General features: G+C 37.0%; 1 protein-coding gene and 1 long non-coding RNA gene across 8 annotated transcripts in view; one reads left to right on the forward strand and one right to left on the reverse strand.

Moving 5' to 3' along the window:
* The window catches only part of PTPRM (protein tyrosine phosphatase receptor type M), a 442,831-nt gene that overhangs the window by 236,164 nt on the left and 186,402 nt on the right, over positions 1-20,265 (forward strand). For all 7 annotated transcript variants that reach the window (XM_021525180.3, XM_021525188.3, XM_021525183.3 and 4 more), the window contains exon 11: positions 2,844-2,946. In XM_021525180.3, the coding sequence (XP_021380855.1) occupies positions 2,844-2,946 (103 nt within the window). The remainder of the gene's footprint in view (positions 1-2,843; positions 2,947-20,265) is intronic.
* Positions 1,600-9,442, reverse strand: LOC110467842 (uncharacterized). Its single transcript, XR_002464926.3, has 2 exons — positions 9,347-9,442; positions 1,600-1,761 (listed from the first exon to the last, which is right to left on the reverse strand). It is a non-coding gene; the product is annotated as an uncharacterized LOC110467842 (long non-coding RNA).

Consider the following 20,265-nt stretch of genomic DNA (forward strand, 5'->3'; position numbering starts at 1 on the left):
TTTTTCTCTTATTGTCATTTTTTGTTCTTCTCCCCCATCCCTCATTTTCTGTCCTCAATGGAATGAAAAAAATGGACAAGTGTTTACCAGAAATAGAATTGTTTCTCCTATCTTATTATTGGAGAGGACAGTTAATGCAAGGTGGAAGTTACTGCCAACACAGCTGTTTGTAGAGAAACAAAAATGTTAATTTTCAAGTTAGACAATTAACTCTGTATGGAATATGAAAGATAAGTAACACTCATCAGTAAAGATGGAGTTTACTCCTATAATGAGTAGAGATTTTCTCTGTTGAAAATCAATGTCTGACACAGCAAACCTTTATATCAGTTAGGAGGATGATGCCACCCCTTATTAGAATGAGGAATGGAGACTACTGAGTATGGATGAGAATCTGGACATTTGAGAATAGTACCGGATCTTAAATTGTTGTTTTCTAAAATGTTATGTCATCAGCAAAAATTCACTAGTGGGAACAGGCATTTCAGGAGTGCTTGAGGGTGAGGGAAACCTCCAAATCTCCATGTGGCGAGGTTCTGCAAACTTGTCTTGTCTGCACCCCACTCTCTCATTGCTTCCTTAGTTACTGTACTAACAAGAAGTGTTTGCCTTGTGCTTAAGTAATCAAAACCAATCTCTGATGAATTTAAATTAGAAACAAAATGTGTGGGTTTTTTTAATAAAATTGAATTTTTAAATAAAATTGAAAAGTTCCAACAGCATTTTAACTGTTGAATATGGAGCCCTCTTTGCAGTGGTATTGGCTGTGATCTCATTGTCTCCCTGGAAAGTTTTGAGGCTCTTTTGTGTAGACAGTGCTCTCCATTTTGGACAGATGTGAAATAGAACTTCTGAATATTTCTGGATGAAAGGTTTCACTATTTTTTAGAAAAGATTAGGTGCAATTTGACTAATTTTTGCATTTTACTCCAACTAATTCTGGACTGCATTTTCTTCTGAATAAAAACTTCCAAATTTCCTGTCAATGGTTTTGAATAGTACTCTTATGTCCTGGAAATAGTTACTGTGTTTTATTTCACTATTACATTAATATTTCCTGTTTTTCTCTGTTTATTAGTAAGTTCCTTCTTTACATGTAGGCAGTGTGGAGGAGGAAGAGTCCTAAAGTAGACAAGGAAAAACGAAGAAGAGAAAAAGTAGCCAGGACTAAAGGTTATGACTGGGAGAACCATAACCCATATCTGGGACAGGAAGATTGTCTTTGTCTCTGTAGAGACAGTAAAATTAGTAAGGAGAGCAAGCAGGGACTTAGGGTACATAAATTAGGAAAATCAAAAGACTTGCTAAGTTGTGGGCAGTAGAACAAGGACAAGAAATGACAGAGTACTCAAAAACTGTACAGCTTTCAGAGATACAGTTCCTGTCCATTCTTGTTTTCAGGATGGTCAGGTTGAGAACAGGACATTATATGAACAAGTTCTGAATATTCAAATCTGCAGAGTGTGCCTGAACCTTTAAAGTAGTTTTTGATAATATGACTTAAGTGGTACCCAAATTACTTAAAACTGTTAATCTTAATATTTGTGCCTTATATTGAGGATTGTAAACAGAATAAAACCTTCTCAGCGTACGAGGAGGTTTTTGAAGACTAACTTTTTTTATTTGTGAAACATTTCGAAACTGGTTAATAGCAATGCAAAGCAATGAAGATTTTAATGTTTTCCCAGCAGTCTGAGGAACTGCAGTTCACTGGAGTCCAGTGCAGTTCTTCACACAATCCTTACTTGGATATGTAGGGTGCTATGGATAAAGAGAGAGAAATTAATTTGCCTTTCAAAGATGTAGATAATACTGGAAAAAATGAAAATTATTGGAAAATACACTTGAAAATAATTTCCTAGAGGTTATTGCAATCTGTATGTGGGGCATAATACACTCTATTGGTATGTTACATGCAAAGTATCCAGTAAGATGAAACTGAATTAATCGAGATGAACTAAATCAATCTTTGGAAGAACCTTCTAAGGAAAAGGTCTTCTTCCTCACCAAACATGTTTTCACTTTCAAGTGGGAATTAGTTTAGCGGAGTTAATTGCCCTGCATTATTCCTGCAGTTAGAAGAGACCATTGCAATGACCACTTTTTGCTTCTCTAGCCTTTAAATCTGTTAATTTTGCATCACCATTAACAAGTGAGCAATAAGGATACAGCAGCCTGTCAAATAACCAATTAACTCAGTAGCCTTCCCTCCATTGTAATGATACAAATGTGAGTAGATGATAGCAGTGAAGAAAGCAGCAACAGTAAAAGGCAGTAACTGAGGCATCATTTGTTTAATCACAACTGTAAATCTTTAATGAAGACAGTTTGCAAAAGTGCTGAGTGGGGCTTCAAACTAAGATGAACTCTTGTTTTGGTGGACAATAGACCCAAGACAGTTATAGCACTAGTTAAAATTCCAGGAAAAACAAATTATGAGAGTACATCCTGATACAGCTGTCATACTGAGAAAGCTGGGCTAAGTTTCAAAAACAATAGTCACTTCAGCATGCACATTTGCAGATGCTGTTCTTAAGATAACTTTTCATTTCCAAGTCATGGATTCTCAATAGTTTCTGCAAACTTACTCCCACTAGTATCTGTTTCCTGTCTTGAAACTGGGAGTGAGCTGGTATTTCTTTATTTGGGATTTTTTTTTCTCTTTTTCCTGAAGATATTTAACAATAGTCTCACACTTGCATTGTAACAGAAAGCATCTTAGACTTGTAGTATGGTCTTAGTATTTGAAGAAACCTTTAAAATTGCATATTCAAATAAAGATACAGCTCTTGAAAGAAGAAATACAGGAATAATGATTTTATTTGCCTCTTTTCTTATTCTAGCACCCTCTATGCCACCGTATGAACTTGAAACACCTTTGAATCAAACTGACAGCACTGTGACAGTCTTGCTGAAACCTGCACAGAGCAGAGGCGCTCCTGTCAGGTACTGGGTGAAAAATTCTTTATGAAATTAAAAACCAAATTGATTGATTTCTTGAACATATTTTCTGGGGATTTTCTACACGGTAATCAATGTCTAAATTCATGTCTGTATTAGCTCTAATTAAATTAAATAACTGAAGAAAATAAAGGGCTTTGATGTTGAGTGCTCATGTATTGTTTAAAGGATTTGATCCAGATGCAAGTGGCTTGTTCTTTGAAGATAAGGAACAAAGCCATAGTTCTGTTGTGTGGGTGGCCTCTTTAAGGTAATTGCTTACTGCAGTGTTACAAGTTCAAGGGCATATCACATTTTTTATGCTGAGCTACTGTCTTTAATATTCAGTCTTCTTGTTTACTTCACAGATTTAAGGTAGTCAACTCTTACTAAGTTAGCCAACTTTAACAGTATGTACTGTAACATTCATAAATTTACATTATTTGACCATGATATCAGAAATAATAATTTAAACAAGCAACCTTTAAAAACAGTATCTTGGATTCTTCATTGTTATATAGTATCCATTAATGAATTTCCAGTTTTCAGAGGTTGACATCCCTTCCAGATGCATGGTACAGTGTAAGTTCTTCATGATTAATATAAAGGATGTCTGATTTCCAGTGAGGAAGAGAGAGAAATTGTTAGATTATTTTTACTGAGAATCAGTATTGAGCTCTGGACTCACATTTATAGGATGTTTTTCCTTTTGGCCAACTGTGTATCCTCCTTAATTCTTTCATTACTGTAGGAAGTGTTTCCATCTATACTGAGTGGCTATCATATATTTTCATCCTGATGCTGAAGTTTATGATAATTTCTCTTCATCTGGGAAATACAGATCTGGTATGCTTGTATTTGCATGAAAGAAAACAAATGTTCTTTGGGTTTCTTCAGAATATTCATACAATTCGTATAATTAAGACTTTTTACTATTAATTATATATATTGTATGTACATAGGTCTGCATTTTGGAAATGCTATCCAGTCGTTCATTCAGACACCTTTTTACAAACAAAATGGAGCAGAAGTCTGAACCACCCAAGAGAAAAAGCAGCAAATAGTAGAGCACATTTAATGAAACAAATTTAGCAGATTGGATTAGAAACAGAATTATTTTATATTTGTCTGACTTTATCTCACAAAGCTCTAGTGTAGTCCTTCTGTATTCAAGCATCTGGATGAAAATGATACAAGTTAGAGTCATTGTTTAAACATGAATGTATTAGGCTATTAATAAAAAAATTGTTTCATTCTTTTTATCTACATGGTGAACTAAAGATGATTGGCTTCTATAGCAGTAGTGACATAACAGAAACTTCACTGACAATAGAAAGGAGCTCATTAGGAGATGAAAGTGTGCTAAATGTGTGGATGAGTGGCTAGGGAAATAGGAGGAAAGATTTAAAGTGACACGAAGCTATAGAACTGACAGATGAACACAGAGCAGCAAATTTACCGAGGTCCTTTGCAACAGGTCCTAAAAAAAATGAAGCCTGACTGCAAACTTAGCGTGTAAATGCTGAGTGAAGCAGAGTGGAAATGGAAGTTAGAATTTCTTAATACTTCTAACATTTTATAGTACATTCCACTCCCAGGCACACTGCTTGCAAAACATATTCTGCATATGGATTTTATCATCTTAATCTGTATTCATTGGCTGTTGAAAGTTTAGTCATACTTCATTTATCCACACCAGTAGGCAAGATGCCTTGTCTATTGATTCTGCTACAGCTACTGGCTTGGTTAATGCAGATATCTGAAAGTGCTCTTAACTTTCAGTGTAAAAGACAGTTGTTGTTTTATTGATCAACACATCAACCATGACACATAAAATTCTTCAATTCCTGAGATAGAAAAGGAGAGCACAAATTCTGCCATTCACATCAACAAAGCTGATACCTGAGGTCATTCTGAAGTCCAGCTTTTTTTCCTGTGATTAAATTCTTTTTCTCTTCTTAAATAAGAAAAATCCTGATATTTTATGCCACTTAGAAGCTGCACACAAGCAGCACAGCATCAAAGGAGAGAAGGTGTAATGCTGATTGCTTAAATGTTGATTCACAAAACCAGAGTTTATGGAAATGTTCGGAAAGCTCTGTTTACAATGATTAAGTACACAATAATCATGAAGGCCAAATGGCATTCCAGGTTGTTTTAGAATTCATAGGACTGGACATGATTGAAATGTATTTTGTCAGATTTTTAATACAACAAATACTGCTTGCTTTGTCTCCAGTTTCAGGTCCAGCATGTTTTATGTCTGTTGCTGTCTTTGTTTCAAGGAGATTATTTTGGAATTATATATGTTTAAAGCAGTAATGCTTTCAGTAATGATGAATGTATGTACTTTTTTAACAGCTGGCTAAGCTATTTTGACTTTTAGAATGATTGTCATTTACAAGGCTTAAATGAAACAAAAAATGTTTAATTTTAGATGATCCCTTTGTGGAAATATATGTCTTATTGCAGATACTCTTTTTGTTCTCAGATATTTGAATTTAAGAGTCTGTAAAATTTTGAAGAATTTGCATGAAAAGCATACAAATGCAAATATATTTTCTATGAGGGCTCTTCAACATCTGTTGAGGGGGGACTCACTCTTCCAAGGCAATACAGTTTGTATATTTTACTTCTCCAGGGCAAGTTATCCTAATGTTTAGAAGACTCTAGGGCCAAATTTTCTGCAAATGTATAAATTGGTCAGTGCCATATACTCAACCAAGGAATGCTAATTTATTGCAGAGATCTGGCTCATACGCAGGAATGTTAAGTGCTATTTATACATTCATCTATGTTAGAAAGAACTTTAGATTGTTTGTCACATTGCATTATAAAAGGATCTTGTGACCTCCTGTGAAAAAAGTTGTCTTGCAAGGTTTTAACTTCAGCGGGAGAATGAAGTTTTCTTTGTTGCGCCTATTTCTATTCAGTCTTGTCATGACAAAGGTCAAGTGTTTCCACTTCTTTTATCTGTTTACATAAGCAGCAAAATGTTGTCCCCATACCACCCTCTTCCTGCTATTCTGTGCCACATCCTCAAAATGTTGTAATAGTAAACATCCCAAAGATTTTGGCTCAAATAATACTGGAACTACCTGGTGACAGCAAGTCTCTGTGAGGAGCTGACTTGGAAAAGTAGCAAAATGGATAAGAAAGAAGGCAAGACCATCCAGACTCTGCCTCATGATCTGTTTTTGATGCTACATTATTACAGAGTTTGGCTCAGCTGGATTTGCCCCATTAAACTCTTCAGGCCAGTTAATGGCACATTTAGCCAGCCTTTCTATTCTTAAAGACACCACAGACATTTGGTGCTTTCCTATTCCAGTCTGAAATGAAAGAACAGGATGACCAAATGTGTCAGCTAGCAAATCCCTGTAGATGCAATACTTGGCATTTGGGACACCAAAGTACTTCTGCTCCAAGCTCTGAGTATATGGGTTCAGTCCAGCTGCATCTGGGGCTGCAAAGCCCAGACACGATGAGAGGGAGAGAACTGTAGCAATTGCCAGGTAGTATAATTTTAAAGTATCTTAAAGAAAACATGCAGAAGGAAGCAAGTAAACTTTGAATTATGTAAGCTGAAAGCTAAGCATTCTATAGTGAATGCAATCTGTGTAATCCCCATGCATGCCCTTTATCACCTGTGTGCCCAACTTCTTCCAATTGCATAAATAAGAACCCTACTGGGAAAATAAAGCAAACATCTCTTTACTTGAAGTGCTTAATTTTGACACATACTTTTAATGTCTCTACCTCAAAGAAGTAGCATTTATTATACTTCACAAGGCCATAATAAAATAATAAGTATTTTGCAGTACAACTGGAAACTACTGTAGAAATTTCAAACTACATGTTATCTAAAGCAATAAGCACTCCTTTCTACTACCTCATCAGAGTGACACATGAGATTGCCTAAATTTCACAGAAATGTTCATTTCTTATTGGCTTATCCAGACCTTTAAAGGCATCATGTAAATAATTGTTTCATTGTCACAGCTGGAATGAAGGTTGTCTGCACATGGTCGCTGACATAGGAACAGCATGATTCACAGGAAGTTGAAATGGTGTAAAGAAACCTTTGTCAGCCCAAGTTCAAGGAGTACTTAATTCTGTATGTGGTTTAGCCATTTCAACAGCACTCAGAGTGTAATAATTTTTAAATTAATGACAGGCGACACCTAATTCCTACCCACTGACAGTAGAAGGATGGAGTGAGTTAATCTGAGGGGGTCACCTTGAAATGCAAAGACTCATATGTAATTCAGCAGTTCCCCACAGAACCACCTGATGCTATGTGTGAAGCAGAGGTCACAGTTGCCTTCCTATGCCTGCCACACACATGACAGGGCAGGAGGCTTTGTCTTAGGGCTTCATCTCTTTCCTTCAGCATGACTAGTGCTGTGAGGATCAGCCTTCCACATGTCTGGCCATCACCTCTTCTCTGTCGCTTTGTCCACTCCTTTCCTCGTAAGCTGGCAGCAGGCATTGGCACTCTTGTGCCACATATGCCTGCAGCATTGTCCATCTGCTTCCATATGAAGAAATGGAGTCATCTGAAGCCTGAGAGAGCTTTTTCAGGATTCTGCAATCTCAGAAGAAAAGCCTTCCAGAAAAGCCACTGCCTACCCTTATTCTTGAAATGTACTAGCTTTACAAAAATTACTCACTTGGTCAGGAGATCAGCAGATTTGATTGTTTCACTGACAATCAAGAAATAAAAAAGAATAAAAAAACCTAGCAAGCCAGGCAGGTTGTTTGGAAACACATGCAGATATCATTGAAACTCAGAAAGCAGCAAGGTTTCAAACACTCTGAATGCCAAAGTTTCAGGATACTTTCCATTACTGTGAAAAGTCCATGAGATTCTTGCATTGCTCTTGTGAGTATGTTGTAGCCACAGGCCTGGGCCTCAAAGTTGCAATCCACTTCTCAAAGTTCCTGATATCTCTGTCTGAGTTTCTGTGTTGCACAGTAAGAGTGAAGGATTAGTTACTGTGCATGAATTCCAAAGGCAGACGTTATGAGTATAATTATAAATTCAGGATATGTGAGCAAATGAGTTTTTAAATGGGAGAATGCTGATTGGCACAATAAGTGATGTTAGTGTTCTGTGCAGGCAAAAACATGGCACCAGCACATGCCAATAAGGACACGGCAATATCTGCCTTTTTAGCTATATCCTCTTGCAATTCCTGCCTTGCATATTATGTAATGCTGGCATGTTTTTGTAATTTCCTTCTTTCCTGAATTTGTAATGGTAATGCAGTAATGAGAAAAAAGCCATATAGACACAGCTGAGAAGTATCAGAACTGTAGATTAATCAGCAGAATTTGGAAAGCTTCTCAATAAATTGAAGAGTGAACTCTGGCCTTTCAAGAGCTCACAGATAAAACAGTCTGGATATTAGGTGTATTTATGATAAAGAAATGGGCATGTTGAAATAATGTAATTATGCATGTTTAAGTAGCATTACTAACTTAATAATATTCTGGAATGCCATGTTCAAAATACAGCCTTTCAAATTACTTGAGACTACCAGCTCTAAAGAGCATGAAGGGAACCTTTGATTTGCTTGCTATGAGCATCCTTTCTATTTCTTAAGGGTCTGTAAGCATAAAGGCCTGAATTGTGTGCTGTAGGGTCAGCCCTTTCCAAATCATAGTTTTACAACCTGTAAGGCAGCCAGTAAAGTTGTTTGAGGATGTCTGTGGTAGAGAAGGGATTGGGTTTTATTAATGCCCATAATTGTCACTTCTTTATAGCAACAAGTATAATTATTTACAGCAGAAGGGTCAATTTCTGTTTCATTGAGGGAACAGTACAGTAATTGCTTATGCTATAAAAATGCTGTAATTCTTTTTTGTTATGTTATTGCAGTAGAACTTGTCCTTGGATTTTTTACTGTGACTTGAACTAGAATTTATGATACCTGTTGCCTGGACATGCGTGGTGCAGCTTCACATGTCCTGTTAGCTACTTCAGAAATTTCCATGGTCCTTTTAATGTGACTTCTCTCATAGTCCCTGAGTAAAAGGAGTATTGATCCTTGATTTTTTCAAGTACCAATTTGTCTCACTGAGAACTCAGCATGTAATGACACCTGTCATTTAGTAATTAATAGAAATTAACCCATAATAAGTAAAGCAAGCTATAACAACTGAAGGATAAAAGAGAAAAAAGATTATACCATATCTGCTAAGAGATTAATTTCAGTTTCATAACTCACTAATACTTTCTCACAGATTTTGGTTCTAATTAACAACTTAAAAATTTGCTGCACTGTTAGGAGGCTCTGCTCTTTTTTTTTTACATTCCTTCTACATGCTGTCCTTTAGTAGGTTGCAGTGGAGACCATATATTTGCAAAATCCCTTATGGTAGTCTTCTCTATACTGCTTACCTTTCATTCCTGCGGCATGATAGTCCAGTTCATGTATACCAGTTCTTTGCTAAGATCCTTTGAAGCACTGGGTTTTTCCAATCTCCCTCATGAAGGCTGAAGTCCATCAACAGTTCAACCAGTGAATCATTAACTCGTGGAACTCACACCTGTTTTGCTGGCTCTGGATTGCCAGCTTAAGTCAGAATTGATAAAACATGTTTATCTTAAATCTACTTACTAAAATGAACAGCTCAGTCTCTGAGTATTCAAGGAACATAACAGGGTCATATTTTCATGGTCCCTTTGAGAGGAATGGCTACTCAGTGCTCAGATTTATGTACTTGGGCTCAGACTTCAGGTGTGCATGTTTACCAGTGAAATTTGTGTGTCCGGGACCATTCTCTCATGCTGAGGCCAACTGGCTAAAACCAGTCTGTATTCATACTGCAGAGCTACCAGGCACTAGGACCCCTTAACAGATTGCCATTTGGGAATGGGCCCTGATTAATGTCTGGGAATTTTGGGGAGAGGTGCCACAGCCCTGCTGGAGACCTTTCCAACAATTTAACAGGGAGGACAGTGTTGCATAAATAGCTTAGATGGATTTTAAGCAGCTCAGTGTTAGCAAGTCTGAGCCACCAACCTGTTCTCAAGTATCATATGTTTCCAATAAAGCAGCAGAAACCTCTAACTAGAAGTACAGAGTTCTTGAAGCTCCTCTCAGGCAAGCAAGAGACCTGAAGGGCCCTGTTATTTTCTCATGGAACTTTTGGTGTGTTACAATTTAGATGGTATTTAAATAAAAACAAAAATAATGGACAGAAGAAAGAGAGTCTCCATTTGATTAGAAAGGTTGAAACCTCATGTACACTCTCCTGGCTCTCTGATTTTTCTTGTATTTGTGTTTTCATGCTAGGCCAGCCTCAGCAGGAGACCACAGTAATGCTGTACAGATGGTTGGGGTGTGGGAGCAGTGTGGTGAAAGTCTCTCAGTTTGAAAACAGTATTTAACTCCAGCCTCTGGTTTCTGCAAACCTGCTGGAGTTGTTTGGCTGGAGAAAGCTGGTGTGAATGTCACATCTCTCCTGGGAGAGCTCAAACACTTGTACTTTAAGCAGATATAGACCTATACAGTAAAAATCCCAAATAAAGTGTATTTTAGGTCCTTAAATGTAATCATCTACTTTTGTCAGAGTTCAGGAAGTCCTTGATTAGGGGCATTGATCATCCCGTAGAGACAGTGTGAGAGGTACAATCCTATCTTCATGTCAGAGTAGCCCTCTGGAGTTGCAGAGACATGCTTCTCCCACGGAGTGTGTAGGGGGCTCAAATGTCCTTCTGGGTGCTTGCCTTGTGAGGAGGTGTTCAATGTAGGGACCAGAGTGAAGGAATTACGAATGTCAGTGGAAATTACTGCATTGCATGATTTTTGAAGGAGTACTCATTTTAAACATACCCAAGCTCAAATGCAGAACAACCAGAGTACTCCTTAAAGATGTGAGAAAGAGGTGCTGTTGCTCTATGCTTACTGAAGTGTTCCAGGGATTTGTTTTCATTTTACTGTGTGCTGTGGAAGGATTAAAGGCGTAGTATATGGACCAGCTATGTTTATCCTGGTGGTTGTGGAACAGGATTATGTGGGGATGTACTTTGTGGAGACATTTCAAAGTAATTTTCTGACAGCATCACATCACATATATGTTAGTTGTACCCACAATGGTGAATGACCCATTCTGAATTCCTGTAAAACTGTGGTTAGGAATTGTCAGGCACATATAACCCGTTGCTCTCTCTGGGAGCTTTCACTGTTGACCTTAATGTGTATTAGGTATGTGCACTTCCCATATACTTGTCCGTGTGAAATTACTGTAGCCTATAATCTTACCTCAGTTCTTTGTTTTTGTGAAGGTTTTCCCATCAGTATTTTTCCTCTCAAATTCTAGATGCCAAAGTGAGGTGTCCCAAGTGAAAAGTATGGTGTCACCTTTGGTCTTTGTTCACCCGTCTGACTAAATGAACTCCCAGGTCAGACTTGTAGGTCATACTGGAAGCCCCATCTGCTTGGCCTCTGCTAGTGCTGAAGCCTTGGCAGTGTTGCACATCAATATTTCTGTGCTCTAGCTATGCCATATACTTTCTATTTTTTGTGATTCTCAAGATTCGGTTCCTTTTCTTTCATAAGTATTTGAATTAAATACCTATTTCTAAGTGGTTCATAAGGGCTCTGAAACAGAGACTACAATACATATACATGTTCACTGTGCTGTATAGTAGCATACTGAATTATCAACTGAGAAGTGACCCAGTGCCTGTATTGTTTATAGATCTAAAATATAACACATTTTGATCCATTTGACAGTAATCCTGCCTGCAGCACTGGATTGGAATCTTGCACAGAAAATACTGAATAGCCTTCAGGATGAGCTGCAAAGTTTGCCTTTTATGAGCTAATAAGAAGGATGCATGTTGTAAGATTGAGGCTCATTTTTGGAAATAACAGAGGAGAAGAAAGTGTGCGTGTATGGCTCACAGTATGACTGTGAATCATCAAAACACAGGATGGCTGTGAAATAGGCAAATGGACTGTACTCAGCAGGTGGGGTTTCAGCAAAGGTGACAGGCTGTCAGCCTCATAGGAGTTCACACTGGCCGGACCTCGTGTGAGCTCCTACACCTTGTTCTGATCTATGAAGAAATATCAATTCTGTACTACAACAGTGGAGTGTTTTGGCATAAATGATCATGGAAAACCTGTGTTACATATGGAGGAGCTGAAAGAACTCAACTTGTTTTTTAACTAGCCAGTTAAGGCCAAGAGAAAAAATGGTTACTTTTTAAAAATGCATCAGAGGAATAAACTTCAGAGGGGAAGGAGGGCAATTTTAGTTCAGAGGCCATATGTATAACTCTAGGCAGTGGTGAATTAAAACAGGTATATGTACCTGTCAGGAAGGTGGTGCTAGTTAAAGTTACATAGCACTATGATGCCAAATGTTTTTCAGTGTTCTCTACATGACAACCCCCAAAGGAGCACAAACTTTTGTCAAGATTATCACATGGATCAGAGTTGTCTGCATGACAAGGAGCAAACAGTCAACAGGATTTTTGTAATAATTTAAGTTACAACACAGTAGTAATCAGTACACCTTTAATTGCCTTTTCTACAGATTCTTTGACAATGGTGCATTTCCATACTGCAATTGACCTTTTGAATTTTTCTTCAATATTGTGCATTTTGAGCAAGTTTGTATGAGCCCTTTATTCACTAGCAAACACTAAATGGCTGCATTAAAAGAAAATATGCTGCTAATACTTAAATGTACAGTAGGAGGACTGTGGTTTTCAGAACAAAGTAATTTGGGGCAATTCCTAGCTCTCAGTATAAATTTTTAATTTAACCATTCTGAACCATTGAGCCATTTGTACTAAAGCGTTTTGATCACACATTGCAAGCAAGCAAATAAATGCTTTTATTTGATAGTAAGTAATGTTAAAGGGAAACAAAAGGATAAAGAGGAATGCTGCATGGCAAGAGGAGGAAAAGCTATAGATGCACTCCAAGTGAAACACTGTCATTCCCCACACTTGATGCTGAAGGAGTATTCATTTTGCTGAATATTAACATGTAAACTTTCTGTTATGCTGTTCATTTGAGTAGGAAAGGAAATCACTGGCATTTACAACAAGCATCATGACTTTAAAGCATTGCTAAGTAAAAGCTAATCTGCTCAACTGGATTACATTAAATGACACAAAGAAACATTAGAGTCACTTACTGGGCTCTACAACTGAGAGCAGCAGCTCTTTAGTCAGGAGAAATGTAAAAGCCTCAGCCTAAAACAGCATCAGAGAGTGGTACGATAGATGTGTAAGGCATTATAAAAATGTTGAATTTAGGGAGAAAGTTCCATGGGGAAATCAGATGAGGACAGATGAATTAACTGCATTGTCCCATCTGGAGTTGAAGCTGTTTTCAAGATGAGCCTCGTAGGGTAGTAGAAGCACAAGGCCAAAATCTCATCTGTATTTAACAGTTTGCTAATCCTGAACTGTGCAGAATCTTTTATCTACAGCCAGATTTCCTGTGGGAAGAGATGTACAATGTCGTGCTGCCAAGGTTTCTATGCCACCTAATCCTACCAGAGTCATTCCCAGTGCAGAGAGGAGGAAGAGTTATACCTTCACTTACAGAATAGAAGGTCAGCCTTGTATTTATCCACAGAAGTCCTGTAAACTGGGGACAATGCCACAAAAACTGATTTGTTTTTGTGCACTGCTGATTTAAGTGCCCTGCAGAGCTTTTTTGTAGGGAAGAAAGAATGAAAATGAGCATAGTAATCTCCATTTCCAAATTGCTGACCAGAACCCACTGCATTTAAGTTGTGGAAAGAGACGATAGCATTGAGAGGCGAGAATTCTGTTGTGGTTATTTTTGTTGTGGTCTTGCTCTGCTGCAGAAGAGCTGGCAGGAGAAAATGTGCCTGTGCCTTGGGTGCTTAAGGATAACACTGGCTTCTGCAGTTGCAGCTGGAGCACAGGCATGTGCTGCTTCCCACCAATTTTCCCATGTAAACAGACCATCTGGAGAAAATGGCCAGGAGAAAATGGACACATCTTAAACAACTGTAGTGCATCTCTTTGAGGTAGTCTCTCCATGCTCTACTTTGAATCCTCTCACTAGATGAATAGATGAAAAACTTCATATCCACTGTGAGTGCTTTAATGAGCAGTAAACAGTTTTCAAGCTTTGAATCAAAAAACCTGTTGAAATTGGCTTGTGTATTCAGTCAGCTGCCTCAGCAAATATTTTTCTTCCTGTACTGTACACAAACCAGCAGATTGCAAAGCATCCTTGAATAAAGGGAGAAAATAAGCATTCTCCTTCTACTTGTAAACTGCTCATTTTAATATATCTATTTTCTTAATTCCTCAGCTCAATTCAGTAGTCAATTTCCAGTGCACAGCTTTGTAGAAGATGTAGGATATATTTACTGTTAACAGTGTTATTAATCCATTAGCAGATCTCCTGCTCTAAACCCTACTTCTTAATTTCTGTGTAATATTCAGGCTCCTTGATCAATTTGCATGTGCATATTAATTCACATTCATAAGTAAAAGCTCTGCAACTGGCCATAGTCATGCCCATGAGCATTGGTGCATTTGCAGACTGTCCACACCTCATGGGCACTCTCCAGGGCATAGTTACAGCATTGCAGTAATCTGTTGTTTACTAGAAAACATTGAACTAGAATATCACTTACTTGTAATCTTTATAATCGTTTCTCTTAATAAAATTACTTTTTAAATTTATAAAACCCTGACGATATTTCAGTGTACATGCAGATCTACTTGTTGTGATTTGAAGTCCCTAAGCTATATGTTTTTCTTACCTCCTGCAAACTGCATTTTCTACAAGTTTGTGGAGAACAGAATAAAAACCACTGCTCTAGGAGGCAGCATCACATATAACATGCATAAACTGGGAGTTGAATACAAGAGGCTGAGCAAGAGTGTGTTTTTATCATTTATGCATGGATTTAAATCAGAGGGGTGTTCCTACTCCTTAAGGACATCACATACTTTCTCAATGTGGTTTTTTCATTGCTTTGCTGATTTAACTTTGTGTAGCTATTGATCTTCTTCATGGCTATTGAGGAAGAAATCTTGTTTGAAAGTGACCCTGGATTTCTTTGAAAGTAGATATTACTTGGGCAGATTGTTGTATGAAGACTGCTGGGTTTTTGTGTTACTCCATGTCTTTTAACTCCAGTAGAGTATTTTATTGTATCATATTCAGTATCTACCCAGTAGACTGTAGAATGTATCTATTTTATTGTATCTACCCTGAAGAGTGTGGAATGAAAATAACATATTATAGCATTAATTTAAAAACAGATACTTGAATCTCAGAACTGCTTAGTAGAGATGACATGACATGTTCATCCCATTTAGACTTAAAGAAGTACAATTGCCTCTGTTAGATAGGAATTGGCCTTCTTCTTTTCTTAAGAATCAAAGTAAACTGGTCATTCAGACATTGCTAGATCTATTTTCTACATAATTTGTGAAGACAGGGTAACAGCATTCCATCTTATTCTATAATAAGAAAAATACCTAGTCTGTTTCTTTGTTGCTTCCTGGCTCACATAGCAGGGTGGAACCAGGTGAAATCTGATGGTTTAGGTGCCTTCAACAATTTTGCTGGAGCTGAAGTTGTGTTGTAATGAATCTTTGCATTCCAGTCGTAGGCAATTTTCAAGCAGCAGTGAGCTGTCTTTGTGTATCAGAAAGTTAAGAATACACTTGCAGAAGTGATAGTTCTGATTCTAAGATGGGCTTGTGTGATCTTTCAGATTGTTACATATTGGTTTGCATGTACTCCTCGAATTTCCTTTCATATCTTCCTCACGAATCTGTACTGCAGTACCATTGTGCATCAGAATTTCCTTTCTCTGAGATTGAAAAGAGAGGAATAGTCAGCCCTGACATGGCTTTCCATTTTGAATATTTCCTTCAAATCCCCTCTAACTTTGTTCTTTTTTAGACTAAATTATTTTAGACAGTTTTGCTTTCTTTAATTTATTTTAAACTGTGACAAGACTTTACTCCTTTTTCCTTGCTTTCCTGTTGTTCTGTAAATAAGCTTTGGCAACCTGAAAACTGGTGAGTTAAAGGGTGGAATATTGGCTTATAAAAGCACTTTGCTTGCTGTACCAAGATACTTTTATCTTATACTTATGAACTTGTAATTTTTTCTGTGTTCTTTTTAAAAAGAAATTAAGCAAAGTACATAAAGCTGATTAAGAAGCTTTGAAATGGTCTTTGAATTGTTCCAAGTATCATAAATGTAAATTCATTGGAAGTCTGTTTTCTGGCTTGGTACCAAAATTTATTGCCATAGTTTCAGCAAAATTTGTTGAAATAGAAAACAATGTTAATAGAGAGCACAGTTCATCAGACAATCAGAGAATCTTATTTTACGATCTAGTGGCACATTTTAGCCTGCAGTAATAGATAAGATTTCTTAGTCCTTATGATTCGCTACTAAGCATAGAATTTCAAGGTCATGTTATTTGATTTGCACTAACTTTGGATCACTGTTGTGCTTATTTGCAATGTTGTCACATTCTTTTAGGTCTTTGGTAATGCATCTGACTTTACACTCAAGTAAATCAAAAAGATGAACAAAAATGTATGTATTAAGAAGTCTTAGAATAACTTACATTCCACTGCTGGTATTTTTTGAAAAACAAAAAAACCAAAAAAGATACTTTCTAAGATGGTATATCCACATCTGCTTACATTTGGTTCTGAGAAACTGGCAATCTGACTGAAATGAAGACTTCTCAAATAAACTGCTAATTCTTGCCACAATATCATTTTGCATCCTATATATATCTAAACTTTCATTACAATTGCTGTGTCCTTGTGCTTGTTATAAATTTCTAATTGCTAAATTGCAGTGACATCAAAGAAAAAAAATACTCAGATAAAGCTTTAAATTAGTTAAGTATAAAAATTAGCAGCAAAAGTCTTTCATCTTGACCTAATTTACTTGAAATTCTATGCCTGATGTGAAGATTTATAACAGGTGGCCTTTTAGGGAGCACTCAGTTTGAGTCTAATGTTCAAGTTGTTCTTTCATTATCCCAAACATCTATAGCTAAAGGGTTTTTTCACCGTGCCCTTTGTTCACAATATGGGACTGTAATTGAGTTCATATTTCTCACCCAACCTTTCAGCTGTAATTAATATTTTATTATATCAGGTTTTATCACTAAATAGCCTAGCAGCAGGGTATTGAGCCACACGCACACTCCCACACACGTGCACACACACAAAAGCCGTAGTGACTTATTGATACCAAGCAAGTTCCATCTAATGAGTTATGGTTGAGAGAATACAAAATAAATTTGTGGTACCCAGCTAATATTCCAAAGCAATTTAGAACTGATCTTATCTTGATCAAGCCAGGACAGAAATTAAAGTTACAAGACTGAAATATTCAGTGTTGTGTTGTTATATCAGACACGTGGCATCTAACAAAAATGGTCTTTGCAAGACCAGCTATTAACTGTTTTCATTATTATATTTTATGAGCAAGACCAGTTTAGGTCATAAGCTCTTTGTACTAAGAGTTACACATTGTCCTCTGAGCTCTGCTAAGCACAAACACCTCCACAGCATGACAAATGTAAAAACCTGAACATCTAAGTTGATTTCCTATTTGTCCTTTAAACTGAAATAAACCAAAATTATTTCTTTGTGCTACACTGCATACCAATGGATGTTACTCTAAGCTACTCTGATGGAAATAAGGTATTTTAATACAGATTTTGAAAGATGGAAAAAGTCTTACCATATAAATATCTGTAAACAAGACTGAAGAGAAATATTTCATAAACCTAGATAATTTTGATGATGGGTGGTTTTCATGATAAAAACTTCCCACATAATTTGTGACTAACTGGCATCTCTCTTCTCTGCAGGATTTTACACAGCCACCCCCTCTGCCTCTCTGTCTCTACCTTTTTTCCTCTGCTTCCCTCTTTCTCCCCATCTCCCTCTCACCCTCTTCCTTCTTCCCTCATTGCTTTGAATAGGTGATTACTGGAAGAAAGTACTCAAACTAAGAACAGATCAGTAGCAGGATAGTACAGAACAAGCTCTGCACTTGAAATGGTTTGTTCATTATTTGTTAACAGCAGAAATTGCCTCTTGAAATCCATACCTGCAACTTTCTTTTTTAATGATTTTTAGTTGTTTATACACAATACAGTTGCTTAGAGAATGAGTAGGCACTTCTTCCCCAGGGGAGAGCTGTGTTGCAAAGATGAAGAAGAGCTAAGCCTCCTCACATGGTCAGGAGAGGAACTGCAGTGTGTTTCTGGCTACAGAAAAGTGGTGATGGGAAGGATGGCCCTGGGGATCGATGCAGATGAGAGCACAGTTTTATTTCTGATGGAGGTAGGGACAATCTGTTTAGCTTTTTGCAAGCCAATATATCATGCTTTCTCCATTCCTGTATCTCAAGTTAAAATAACTGGAAATACTCTAAAGAAAAAGAGTACTTATATATGATTGTAAACAACTTGGCAATGGTGAGGAGTGTTGTAGTAAGCAGCTGAATGTATAGCTCACTCTCTGAAAATTAATTATTTATCTTTTATTCAGTTTTTCCATGCTGACTACCAGATCTCAGAATAGTGGCTTTGTGGACTATTTTGTGGGATTAGTAACCTCACAATTTTCTGTGGTTTGCATTCATTTTAAAGGCAAGTTGTGAGCAGACCAGAAAGAAGGTAGGAGGCATCCCTGTTTTGTACTGCTTGGTAATGAAGTCGGTCTCAAAGCCCTGGAGGATGTAAAGCTTTAGGTTAGTTCAGTTTAGACCAGCATCATTGAAGTTAGTGATATTGCTGCTTGGGTTTAAATTAAGAGCATAAAGCCGTGTGAAGTGAGATCAATAGTATCTGGTTCCTTGAGGGACTGAGTCATTACTCAGTAGGAATAAAACTTTTCAATGGTAAAATGAAGAAAGGAAGTACTCCTTGTCTTCTGTGTGCTATATTACATGTCCAAGATTAGAATTAAACTTTCTGACTCATAAATAAGTTAAAAGTTTACACCTGACTTTTTTACTGGCTTCCTAAGAAAACAAGTCTTAAATATCATCCTGGTCATCTGCCTGTATGTTCCTTCCTTCCCTCACTAATAGAGGAAAATAGGAAATTTTCAAGCAATAGTGTGAATGTTGCATAAATAGTGAGATTTCTCATATCCTTTGGCATCTTTGTGGAAGACCCAGATTGGCATCTGGAGGGTTAGGTTGTGTTAGAGTTTGAGTTAGTTGATTTCATGTGGGCCTTCAGCAGCGAGCTACAATTCACATACCAGCAAGCCAGGATGGAGCCCAGAAGCAGCCACAGCTTGTGTCTCCTCTTTTCCAGCCAGTGTATGGGAGATACTCAAAGGAGCTGAGCATATTGAAGGTGGGAGATGGGTATCACAGATGACATGTAGAATAGAAATGGGATTACAACATTCTGGATTTCTTACAGTAAAAGTTGTAGTGTCTTATTCTATTTATAAGGCTTTGATGCATCTTTGGTTTCAAATGGCCTTTAAAAAACCCAGTTCCTGATCAATGTAAATGGGATATTCTTGTCCCTAAAACATGAAAGAGCTGTCAGCAGAGATGTTTTATTGTTGCAAAAAAGTTAATGGTGGCATACCTACCAAAAAGATTATAAGGTTATGTTTACCATAGTAATTTATAGAAGAAGCCAAGTGTCAGTTGGTAGAGCAACATAAAAAAATGCTCAGTAGTTTATAGTGAGTGTAAAGAGATCTTGTAGGCATTCATTCTTGGATAACAATCCCCCTCAATCTTATGAAAGTGCACAATATTATTTCTCAAGTCTATTATGAAATAAATGAATTTTATAAATTATGCACAATTTGTTTGTAAAGGGTATTTGATTTTATAATATAGCTGTGGAATCAAACATCTTTTACAAACATACTGTGTGTAATTTATAAAAAAGTAGCTGGGTGTAAGTTGTTAAAAATGCTTTGTTTAAGGAGTATCTATATTAGATAGACTTCATTTTTATTTTTTCTTTCCTACTACTGCTTTTTATTTTCACTTCTTATTTAGCAAACAGGATGATACATGTCAAGCTGTTTTCACTACATTATCTGTTATTTTCTTCTTTTCTTCTTTACATTACTGCCTTGTGTAAGCTTTTGTATTCTTGAATATTTCAATCTTTTCCTATCTTTGTTTTGTCTCTCTTTCTCTTTTCATATGCACAATTGCTTACCTGCAACATTTCTTTTTCTATCTGTGGAAAAAAAAAACCAAAACCAAGTTAAACCAGACAACAACAACAAAAAAACCCAAACCACAAACAAAAAAACCAAACAACCCCCAG

This window comes from Lonchura striata, chromosome 1, assembly GCF_046129695.1.
Source record: "Lonchura striata isolate bLonStr1 chromosome 1, bLonStr1.mat, whole genome shotgun sequence".
NCBI classification, from domain to species: Eukaryota; Metazoa; Chordata; class Aves; order Passeriformes; family Estrildidae; genus Lonchura; species Lonchura striata.